Consider the following 12,847-nt stretch of genomic DNA (forward strand, 5'->3'; position numbering starts at 1 on the left):
CTTGAATACCAGCTGGAGCCAGATTGTAAAGCTTCCCATGATTACTTTTTTCTGGCTATTGAGTAAGGCTTTTAAATTCAAATGATCAGATAACACCTGTGAAAGTATTTTGCTGGTCTGATTTTCAGTAGTGACAGTTTTTCTTGTTTTTGAAAACGTTCACTGTACTTAGTTTCTATATTTTGATTACTGAAATGTGCATTCAACTGTTCTCGGATGTATCAGTCTTACATTTGAGTAGAGGTGAAGACACTACAGCTCTTTCTCCAACCATCACCATATTATAAGAAATACACTTAGCTCTGATGTTACCTCCAGTGTTTTTTTTAACATTTTGTATTTGAATAGCACATCCCAGCCTCCAGTTTTATTCCATGTGTGGGGTGCAGCATCTCTTGAATGGTAATACTGCAGAGGATGTGATTCCTTCCCCCTGTAGCCCACTCTCCTGGAGGTGAATCTATAAGGACCACAGATCCATACAACGCCAAGGTGGACATTGATTATAACGCTGAATGAAAATACTGTGGATTTGGTAAACATGCTGCAAGCTGTGGTCGGTATTGACTTGTTTCCACCCTCAACAGTCCCACTGCTATTTTCTACTTCACCAGAGGCGATGGGATGGTACAGCAGATCACAGACCAGTTTCTGTACACCACCAAAAAAAAAGCTCTTCCGGGCGGATCTGACCCGGCCGTTTATTTTATTCATAGAAATGCAGTAAAGCGGTCTTACGTGAATTGCTTATGAAGTAAAATAAAAAGCTGTTACAATGTTAGAGTTAAATATACTGTTTCTGACAAGTTTAGTTTCAGTGCTTTCAGTTTACATTCACAATTACAGAGAAGCGGTAGTTGGAAATAAAGTGTTGGATCTCAGGCTCCATCTAACAATGCTAATGAAATATTTACACTAAATCAGAATCTTGGTTATTAAATGCATAAAGTTCCGTGCAGAAGTTAAATATTTATACAAAATAAAATACATTTGTATACAATGTGGTTGACCAGAGAAGGCATTTTGGTGACGAAGTTTCCTTTTATTATTTAGATAAACATAATTAAACTGCATTTTTTTTATTGTAATACATCTTAAGAAGATGAAGAAGATTCAACTTTTATTGTCATTGCACAGAGTACAAGTACTAGGACAACGAAATGCGGTCTCTGCATTTGACCCATCCTAGTGTTAGGAGCAGTGGGCTGCCATTATGTACGGCGCCCGGGGAGCAGTGTAGGTAACCAGTGTCTTGCTCAGGGACACCACGGTGGCACTTGGTCTTTCGGGGACTTGAACTGGTGACTTTCCAGTTCCCAGGCCAAGCCCCTATGGACTTCGCCACCACCGCCCTAGGAAGGATACAGCTTTGAGTGTTGGGTAAAAAATTAACTGCAAGCATTCATAAAACCAGTTGACATTTGACATTTAATTTAATTTATTTTCTTTTAGAGATCAGTAAACATTGGCTTATCTAACCCTACTCAACCCAAAAGTGTAACATCAGATAATGTGTGGTTAAAGTTGGAGTATAAAAATGACTATCTTGTAGCCATTTCCTTTATGATCAACACTTTAATAATTCACTTATTATTTCCCTGTAACTTCACTGCGAAAAGTCACTGCGCTTGGCTGCATCTAAGAAATAGTGAAACTTCACCAATCCCTGTGAAATAAATACCTGTTGATTTGACACTTCTTAGATGTCTTTTCTAACTTTAGAGACACAGGCTTACTGTCTCCACCTTCTTGCAATAATTCTAAGCTAGGCAATCTCCTCTTGGCTCCAACGCTGTGCTTTAAGTACAGACATGAGAGTGGTAGAGTATTGATTTTCCCACGTCACTCAAGACAATTAGCAATTTTTTTTCTCCCCTAAAATCTCATGTTAGGGATCAGTAACCTGCCATCTCCAGTCATCCTTCCTCCTCCATCCTCACCCACTGTCCCTCCATCTCTCACATCTCTCATCACATACGTCCCTTCCTTCCTCTCCACCTCCCTCTTTCCATCCATCTTTTCTCCATCTCTCTTCTCCCAGATGTTAGGAGTGCAGGATTGGTCGTTTGCTGGCCCCAGCCTCCAGCATGGTGGAGGAGGGGCCATATCCAGATGTTTGTTTGTATATTCATACAGGCTTTATGAATCTGCAAAGAGCAGACAGCTACTGAAAAGGAGAAGGAAGAGGAGGATTTAGGTGGAAGGCTGAAGTAACTTTTGTGCATGTTCTATTTCTGCATCTGAAGGAGACCTCTTCAAGTTGGACTATCTTTGTTTCTTCTCCTCACTCCCACTCCTTGTCCTCCTCCTTCTTTTCCTTCTTCAATCAGTTTTGGATCATGTTTTGCTGGGTGGGATTGGAGGAGAAGTCTCCAGGCAGATGACAATCTTGTGAGGGTTGTTGGCACAAAGGGGGGGGGGGGAGTGGAGGACGACAAATGAAAAGCCCCTCTCCGAGCGGGCTGCTGCTACTGAAGGTGTGTGTGTGTGTGTGTGTGTGTGTGTGTGTGTGAGAGAGAGAGGACGCTGAGGGTTTCAGGAGCCTGGCCCTTGACCGCTCCGCCTGGAAGCCATGTCAGGAGTGCCAAACAACAAAAATGTCTCCTGGGTGAGTAGTTCCTCTCGGGTTAGGAGGTGGACGTTGGGAGGAGTGGAGTGAGGATGGAGCTGAGAGGGCTGCAGGTGGATTTTAGGAATTCAGTTTGAGTGTTTTTTCTCTAACATCTTTCTGTATTATCCACTACAATTGTTTATTTTTGTATTGTTCTCTTTACAAATGATACATATACTGTACATATCCAAGGAACACGTAGAATTTTGGCGTCATGCTTACATAAAGCATAGCACTAAAGAAGGGGCGTCTTTTATCGGGTTGATTTAGTATTTACAGATAAAAACAGAGCAGTAAAACTATTGTCTTTGATCGCTCTTTTGCACAAATGCCTTGATGTGTCCAACAGCTGTTTGGTCAAACTATTAAGCTGTCTGTGCTCTTCTCCAGCCTGCTTTAATTAATGCATTCTGCCCAGCCAGCAGAGAATTAAAACACTATCAAGAAGAAATAAAAGGTGATGACTGGGCCTAAATCAATGAGTATGGAATGGGAAGGGATAACATGTGCTGATATAGCATGACTGCAGTTACAGCTTAACAAAATACCTTTAGGTTATGTCCAATTGCAAGCAGGTATGAATTCCTGGAGTCTTTTTTTTAGCCGAGGGCAGATGTGTGGACAGAGAGGAGGGCAGAGGGGGAGGCCGGGGTCTGGAGCTCTGCCTGATATTCTGCGTGACATCCATCACTGCCTCTGCAGCCCTGCACTACTGTCACACACACACACATTTTGGTTGTAAGAAGCTTAGGGACAGATGTTTATATACGAGTAACAGCTCATGCACATGGACACGTGCGCTGTGTAGGGGAGTGAGAAGACTGAGGATTTATTTATGGCTTGGAGCGATAGTGCCTTGTCAGGTGATTAAGCTGCAAGATACAAGATGTTTAACATGTCTGTGTAACATTGAAAAACATTAACACTCATTCAGAGGGCGTGTTCACATTATGCCAGAATAATAAAGCACTTGTCCAGCTTTACTCCAATTCAGGGTCTTATTATCTAGCCGTTTGCTAGTTTTCTTATATATCTTTGACACATTTTTGGTTATTCGTGATTTGTTATTGCAATATTTGATTTACAAATATTCCCTTATTGATTTATCCTGCTTATTTAATTGAAGCACAAGCTGCGGCCTACAGCCATCGGTCAAAGCTCAACAACTTTCAGCGCAGCCCTACTTTAATCCATGTGCTGCCTACATTACTGCAGGACTGTTGCAACACACACTACTTACACATTAATGGAGGAGGTGCGTGCTAAAGCATGTTTTTTCAGGAAAATGTGAAGATTGCATTTTAATGATTAATCCCCAGTTGATTCCTAACTTTGCACATTATAATACACTTTATTCAACCCTATGTTTTCTGTGTTTGTACTGAAAAAGCAACTACTTTTTTGAGACAGTACACACTTGAAGGCTCAGAAATGCATGCTGCCATACTTGGTGGGTGCATGACACTTATGTACTATGCACATTAGTGTTGAAGATTTGCTGATCATGATGAAATGACTAGTCTGAAGGCATGACAGTCTTCTTCAGTGTATTGAGGGACAAATGTATGTGTAGATGTTTGTCCCACAATATCCTAAATAAAATGCTGTGTATCAAGTTATTGTTTGCATCATGGAGGGAGCCACTGTGTGTCTTTACAGTTGCTTCATGCATTCATTCGGGCAGCTTGTTTCTGCAGCCCAGGAATGATTTGACTGCTTTATGTAACATCTTCACAGTTGTGCTCAGAGTCAAAGTAAGCGGGCACTCTGTCTGAGTGTTTTACTGGAACTGGAGGACTGTTGGCTCTATTTGGAGGAGATTTGAGGTGTCATTGAACAGATTTAGTAAATCCACACGTCTGGTTCAGCCCAGGTCATGGGCTAAACGCTGGGACCTTCCATTTACTCTTTCTCTGTCACACAGTGCCCTGACCTCTGATGCTAGTGTCCACGCCAGGAATAGAGATATTGATAAGGATGTGTGTGGCTGTGTTCAGCTGTGTGTATTCTAGGTCCAGATGTGTGTTGACCGAGAGGTCAGTGTCACAGCTTCCAGCTCCACGCTCTCACAGCGTGCCCCTGATGACTCCGGTTTTGCGTTTTTCCTTTCCCTTCTTAGTTATGTAACACTTTCATCTGTCTCCCTCGCCTCCCAGAGCTCTCACTGGAGATTTTGGTTCTTCCCTGTGTTGCCCATCTGCTGACGTCCCCTCCAAGTCTGGATCACACAGCGTAACTTGTAATAGTTGTCCCTCGAAATTAGGGTTTAATCTTATGCTTTGTTTGTTTCTTTCACTCAAGTCAAAAGCGAGATTTAAGTGGATTGTTTTGTCTAGTAGGAAAGGGACTTTGCATTTCAGATTAAACATTGTGGAGGTAGAATTAAGATTCTTAGAAATACAGTTGAAGTACTTCGCTCAAAGATTCAATAAAGTAAAGTATGAAACTATGGTATCAATACACACAGGTTTAATTTTATATAAATTGTATGTCTTGGGATTTCGGAAAACTATTTAAATTGGAATTATATTCTACAGAAGAAATTGTCCCTGTTATTCGGTTCTGAGGATTATTAAGTAGCAATTTGTTTTCCTGAATTTTTAAATGTCAGTAAAGGGTCAAATATTTAAGTTAAAAATAAATAAAGTCCTAACAGGTTACACATCAAAACTTGAATTACAATTAACAATTAAATAAAAGTTCTTGATTTATTTATTTCATAAAAAAATACGGTTCCAATTTTGCTTTGTGACCCCTTAACGAGAGAAGTGTCATGTGACACCGCATCATCAGGACATGACGTTAAGTTAAAGAAACGACAATGTGTTCCTCCTTTTCAGGGTTTACAATGCCTTAACGATATTAAAGACATTCAAGAGAAAGACATCTGATTGGTTTAGTCATGTTCTGTGCTCCCCACTTAAGGCAATCCAAAACAATATGAGGGTAACTGGAAGAAATAAGAAGAAACTCCTGTTTTGCAGAGAGGGGCACGTTTTAAGTAGTGACATAATGACATTGAACCAATGTGTTGAAAGAGTTCTCGGGGTGATGAGTTGGTCTTTGTGTTGTACAGGAATAATGTCGTGCTTTTTTATTCCATCTTTCTGTTTTGGAGCCAGGCCATTATAATTCTCCCATTTGTGCAGCCAAACCGCGGGAAGTTATTTGGATGCACAAACACCCACATACACACACTAATACGGCATCACAACGGAGGGAGCCAAATCCGGTTGAGCAACATAAATCACACACTCCTCACTTGGCTTTATTTTATGCGCATGGACAGTGCGGTCGGGTTGGACACCTTCTTGGTTTGTTGGCCGCTGGAGGTCAGACTGAACGGTGTGTGTGGAGCAACAGATGCTGCACCGAGAAATAAGCCTTTAATACCCACAGGACTCAGGAGAGGGTAACTACACTCAACTCTCAATACAACAGACTTAAGTGAAACCCCTCACACAATTCATCCGTGTGTCTGTGTCGCGATTCCTTAAGGAATATTTCACTTTTACGCACTAAAAGGCGCTCAAAGAAGGGTGTTTTTGCTGAGTTAAACGGACCTCGGACACATCCACCTGTCCCAGAGGTAAACTCTGTCTCATGGATTACTTGTCCATGTCTTTTTTTCTGGAACCGGTTGAACGATAATCTGAGCCGGTCGGTACATCCGTGGGATAACACCAGTGGACACCTTTAACCACCATGCCACCCAAGAAAAAGGTAAAAACAATGGAATATTGGTGTGTGTGTGTGTGTGTGTGTGTGTGTGTGTGTGTGTGTGTGTGTGTGTGTGTGTGTGTGTGTGTGTGTGTGTGTGTGTGTGTGTGTGTGTGTGTGTGTGTGTGTGTGTGTGTGTGTGTGTGTGTGTGTGGTGGGGGGTCTAAGCAAACAGGAAGAGTAGGAGAATGCACCATCTGTTGCACTGGGCGTTAATCCCTGTGTGAGGCCGCCGCCTTTCCAAATCATTGCCCTGACTAAAGCAGGCACAATGCGCGGATAGAGATACATATCCCCATGCCTGTATTATGTCATGTGCCTAGTTGAAAACCACGGGCTGCAGAGAGAGTTACATAACTGATGGCCTGTGAAAATCAATTGGGTTTAATCTCTTTTATTGCCCTTTTCTTCCACTTTTGGCTCTTGGAGTTGCTATTTACTCTCGCTGTTTAATTTTCCAATATAAACACATTTTCACTCCAAATGTGATAGCAGTTTTGTATTGGGTGGCAGCAGGTGCAGTCAAGGTCCTTCATGATTTTTGATGATGACATTCACTGTATCCGTTTTACCTGAAGAACATTTCCATCATGAGTTGAGGGTTGCATTTCAGAATCTGACATCATTCTCTCCATTTGTGTTATATCAAATATTTTTCTTACTGTTGAAATACAAATACAAAGGCCACATGGAGAAACAACTGGTCTCTTTTAGAGAACACCCCTTTGTGCTCCTCATGCATCCCTATTACATTCAAGTCACAGAGCAAAGCATTCACCTCTCAGTCTTTGAGAAACCCAAAGTGTTGTTTAACTGCACTTACTGCTTTTTCTCAAGGTGTTTCCAGAATCCTAAAATACTCCTCTTACCATCTGGGGGAAGAAATATTTGCTATGCTGCAAGATAGAAAAGCATTCTCACTTCTTCCAAGTTGCAATTTATCGCTTGATTTGGACTGTGTGAACCTAAATTAAATTGTTTACGTATCATTTTATTAGGTGTACATGTGGAAGTTACTTGCTCAAATGGTTTAATTTTATATACAATTTTTTATATTTTCTCCTTGTATGGTTATAAACGTGCAAAGATGTATTTCTCTTTGGGCACTTGTTGCGCTTTTAAAGAGGAAACAAGCAACATGTTTTATTATCTTATTGTTATGTCTGTTTACACCTGTGCAATTTATTGGACCCCTCATAAAAAACGAAGTCATGAAAAGCACAATTCAGTTTTTTTAGGGATCTCTTGGTAAATATGAAAACAGATCCATAATTGGGTGCCTTTAATGCTTATGTTAACAACTCCCTCTCTCTGGATCGCTGCTGTGTTGCATTTCAGCGTGCTGGTTAGTGCTGGCCCAATGCTTGTTACCCAGAATAGGAAAAGCCTCTTAGTCGCTGTGCCGGGGTCATTACATTTAGATACTTGCTCTCCTTCCAGGCAGGACGTGGAGCAATAAGGTGAGGAATACTAGGTTACCTTGGGATTAGGACTGTTTCCAAGTTTACAACAGTATTATTTCAATTTGTAAATATATATATATATATTTGCTTTTAACCAGACAAGAATATAGGTATTTCTTCTGCAGAACAGTGAACTATTCAGTGTAAAATGTGATCTGAAAATATCCTCAATGCAATAGAAATGATCATAACATAAATGGTTGGCAAAATGTTTTTTTTCTATAATCCCGCACACACACGCAACCCTCCTTATACCAACAGTAATCATGTTGCATCATAATGCTGTGCAATGCAGACGAGCACAGACACTTGCCCTCTGTGAACTTTAGATAAAATATATCTATTACAGGAGTCAAGCAAGCCAGAATTAAGTTACACAGATAATATTAATACTGCTTTTGTGTCTCTATCTGATGACTGTCAGACAGCGTGAGCACACGTTGTCCAAGCAGCGGAGTTGGCTGTCTCTGAGGAGGATGCATTTGTCTCTCTTGCTCTAAATCCTGGATTGACGCATGCTATCTTAATCTCCTTACTCAGAGACAATCATGACCCAGAGAGAGAGACAGAGAGAGAGATGAGCCCAAATACACATTGTTTTTTTTCTCTGTAAGGATTTTTTCCAATGTAGTCTTTGGGGCAGTGCTTTTCTTTTAGGCAAATCATTTTTCTTTTCCTACAAATGTGCAGATTATCTTTACAGTAGTAACTGCTTTGCATGAATAGTCATTTGAGAGAGGATAAGAAAATCGGATATATCTGTCTGGTCTTTAACATGACCCATACCTCATGGACTTATTCAGACACATCAAACATTTGAGCATGTTACCCCACCATCATCTCACAGCATGAAAACCGAACAAATATAAACATTATCTAGAATTTTTTTATACCTAACCCTTCCATGCTCCAGGAGACATCCCACAAAAACAAAACCTGTGCAAGATACAGCATATCTACCACCAACCACTTTATATTGGATCCAGTTCATAAGCCAACAATCTGCACTCCACATCAATAATGTTAGGAAGGTATTGTTATTCATGTATCACCACATTTACATTCAGGTTAAGGGCTGATCCCATGCTGAAAGATATTAATCCAAAAATAAATGTACTGCTGGTTTAAAATCCCTTCTTAAAAATGTGGATTGGCAGTCAAAGCAATTCAATACGAGACTGATGGTGTTTTTTTATTTTCCTACACCAAAAGCTGTGTAAATACTTATTTTGGCTGCACTGGTAATCTTCCAAGGCCAATAGCGATACCATGCTTTATTTATTTTAATAAAAAAGGCAATCAAGCTGAAAAGTCTCAGATCATTTTGACCATCTGTTACTATGGTTTGTCAATGATACCATTGAATGTGCGTATAGTCTCTGGGAGAAAGTAAAAGTGGAAAACAATTATTTTTCCAACTCTTTCTTACTGGTGACATCAGCAATAATGATTAAACCCTCATTAACATATTGTATAGACATAAATGACTTTTAGTGCATTCACAGAGCCGCTGCGACTCTTGATCTATAATTGGATATCTAAAGGGCCGTGATGCAACCTTTAACTCCACAGACGGAGACTCGTGCCAAAGTAAAGATGGCGCTGCCAGCCAGGCCATATCTGCTGGATGGTAGCATCAGGCAGAGGGCACGGAGCCAGTCTCCTTCAGACAGATGATGCACAGCAGCTGATTAGAAAAAGGCTCGGAGAAAACCGAACACACAGTGCATGTTAATGAAGGACCGAGAGAGAAGCAAAGAAATCCTCACAATATAGAAAAACACATCAAAGTAAATGTGCAGCAACTAAATTGAAAGAGTATTGCTCTCATCAGATAAAGTTCCACCCAAGCAACAAAGAGACAAAACAAGAAAACTACTTATAGAGGAAAATTAGAGTGTGAACACCTGGGCTCATTGCCAGCAGCTCATTGGGGGGACGAAAGGAAATTTGTCACAATTAAATCAGTGACCAGCTCCGCATAAAATAATGAACTGTAGAAAACCGTGCTTTAGCAGGTTGTAGCAGGCTGTACTTTTTGGGTTTTAGATGCACAACTCTACATAATGAAGCTGAGCTCGTGCTACTTTCGAAAAAGGATAGAATAGGATGACTTAATTCAGCCTCCTCAGTTTCAGACATAAGAGTCCTGTTCATTCGAAGCAAAAGCTTTTTCAGGGGTCTGACAGCTGGAGAATAATAACATTTTGGATTAGTAGGGCACTTGGAGAGTGCAGACCACCACCAAGGCCATTTCCATAAGTGAAACATAAAATCTGCTCTGTGGCAAATGCTACACTTTCATCGAAATTGGGCCAGTAGTTGTCCTATAATCCTGCTGGCAGAAAAATAAAGAAGGAAACAAACAAAACCAAATTCAAAGCCAAAACCCCAGAATTGTTTCTGTCATTCGGTTTATCCTTAACTGCTATACCTATAGCAGTTAAAATGTCTCATTTAAATTCATTTACATTTCTGCATGTGTTCCTGCAAGCCACGCAACCTCTTTACTAGTTGACATTTTCCAAAGTTACTCACTATACACGATAAACCTATATGTAAATGCAGAGGATGTTGTTACCGCACAAAAGCTGTGGGGATCACTTTCCTTTTCTTCAAGTAACAAGACACTGAGCTGCTACCGGGCTTAAGGCATTGCAGATGTGCTAATGCTTTAGTTGCTGTGTCAAGGTGAGGAAAACCTTAACCCTAGTTGTGTTTTCTTAGCTGACAATGGGACAGATAGATAACAGCAGCGCCTTGAAAGCAGGCAGCTAGCTGCAGGCATGTTGAAGAGCAAGTGGCAAGCGTGCACACACACACACACACACACACACACACACACTGCATCCCAGTCTTTATGTAGATATCAATCGCTTTTACATTTGCACGTTTCTCCTCCTGCTGCTTCCATAGGTTTTTCAATGCTTACAGTACAGTTTGTGTTGGCTTGCTGCCAGCTTGAATGACAATTTACCGTAAGATGTTTGACGTCTTCCTCTCTGAGAAGTACAGTAGCAGTGATGATTGCCAAGCTGACTTAATTATCCTGACATTTTCTACAAGTGGTCTAACTGTCATTTCAGTCACTCCTCTCTGGATCTCCCATTGATTTTAATGTACTGCTCAATTACTGTAAGCGCTTTATATCAGTACATGAGGATGTCTTGGACTTCACTAAACCATATGGAGGTTAGGACAATTACAACACACCGTAACGACAGGACAAGTTTTTTTTTAATCAGTGTGAGGCATTTTATGCTTAGGTTGCAATTGTATTCTCTATGGTTACCATGGAAACTTATTTCCATTTGTGAAGGGATCATGCAGAAGAAATGTTGTCTCGAGTGAACACTATCTGCTGCAGTGTGTGATTGCAACAGTACTTGTGTTTGGGATATCAAGTGCTTTCAAGAAAAGCAAAACATCTAACCTAATCACATTTTCTTGAGTCAACCCGACGTAAATATACCAAACAAACGTTTTCATTCTCATCATTAAAGCCTTTAAATTGTGGAACAGAAACATACTGTTTGAACACACATCCAGTGAAGTTCTTTTTCTTAATCCCTCTGGGCGTCTAAAAACCCATCTTGGACAAAGCCCACAAAACTGAGATTAAAACGTCACAGTGTTCTAAAGTATGTTTTGGTTCTACAAGAGAAAACTTCCAGGAAATGAACTCCCTGGTTGGATTGGCAAAATCTGCACATTTTCCTCGTGTGGCGACTAAATTCCCAGTATCTTCAAGGTTAAACTTGGCTCATCACTTTTATGCATTGCAAGAAGAGTCCATGCTGAGCTAAAGTGTTGCTTCATGATGTTTAATAAAGACAGAAACACAAATATTCATGTTTGCAGGACCATACCAACAATATCTAAACGTAGCTCCCCCTCTTTGTCATCCACACAAGCCCAGCACACAACAGGTTGAGTAAAAACCTTACACCACACACATGTGACAAAGTGACAAAATTGAATAACAAAAAAATAATCAGCAACGGCAAAATAAGCACCCCATCCAGAGTTCAGTTTGTCCTCTGGAGAATCGCAGAGCTCCTGCGTGGCCAGGTGGCTGCCGGCGCCTCGATGTCTTTGATTATTTCACTTCCCGGATGGACTCCATCTCCCCAGTCAGATGCTCCTTTGCTAATGCAATGCCCTGGCGTGTGCAGAAAGAGCTTTGTAAACGCTTTTGAGCGGGATAGGAGTAACCTTCAGGTAGCACTACGGAGAACCTGGCCCTCCCATCATCTTTGTCCTCTACCTTCCTTCACACACTCTGTGAGCCCCATAATCACGTTAATGGGCTGGGTTGGCTTATAGATAGTTCAGGAAGGGAGGATTGAAGAGGTTGGGTGGAGAGTTTGAATAAAGACTGAACTAGAAAAGTTACATTTTAGAAGACAGCGTTAAATAAGAAAAACTGCATAGGAAATACTGCACAGTTTTTTTCTGAGGAGTTTCTAAATAAACTGTTCTGTGCTTCTTAGCAAAACCCTTGATTTCAATATCACAAAAGGTGCCCTCTACATTGTAAGACTCGATTTGCAACGAATGAATACTTTGAGCACAAATGATATGACATTTTCTTGATTGATTTCTTGTATACTGTAAGAAAGTAGGAAAACTAACAATGCAAACTAGGGATGTATTCAAAGCGTGTGTTTCTGTCTAAAACTAGAACATAACTTTTATATGAAATAGAAAAGCATTGAATTTGATGAGCAAAGAAGATATACAATATGAATGACACAGTCCTAAAAACAATGATTTTAACATGTTTTTGTTTTAAAATACTGCATTACATTTTATTTTTAAACTTGTCCTGCTGTCAAATATAATCTTCAGTCACCTTTTTTTAATATTTCAAATCCTGTGGTGCCTTGGATAGCTGAGCCCTCTCAATTACCACATTTTAGGGATGATGAATAATACCTAAAATATGTGGAAACAGTTTAATTATGTGACTTTTTTCTTCAGTAATGCTTATGCAGAACACAAAAAAGTCAGTTGATTCGGTCATTCATGTAACACCCACAGTTTTGCATTT

The 12,847-nt window shown here is 40.4% G+C and overlaps 1 protein-coding gene across 3 annotated transcripts in view; it reads left to right on the plus strand.

The window, feature by feature from the left end:
• Nucleotides 1-12,847, plus strand: part of cacnb2b (calcium channel, voltage-dependent, beta 2b) — a 29,504-nt gene that overhangs the window by 2,870 nt on the left and 13,787 nt on the right. The window contains exon 1 of one of the 3 annotated variants that reach the window (XM_063885032.1): nt 5,691-6,334. The exons of the other annotated variants lie outside the window; for them this stretch is intronic. Within the exon in view, the coding sequence (XP_063741102.1) occupies nt 6,317-6,334 (18 nt within the window). The 5' untranslated portion in view covers nt 5,691-6,316. Of the gene's footprint in view, nt 1-5,690; nt 6,335-12,847 lie in introns of those variants that run through there. 3 annotated transcript variants of the gene reach the window in all.

This window comes from Eleginops maclovinus, chromosome 6 (assembly GCF_036324505.1).
Source record: "Eleginops maclovinus isolate JMC-PN-2008 ecotype Puerto Natales chromosome 6, JC_Emac_rtc_rv5, whole genome shotgun sequence".
Lineage (NCBI taxonomy): Eukaryota > Metazoa > Chordata > Actinopteri > Perciformes > Eleginopidae > Eleginops > Eleginops maclovinus.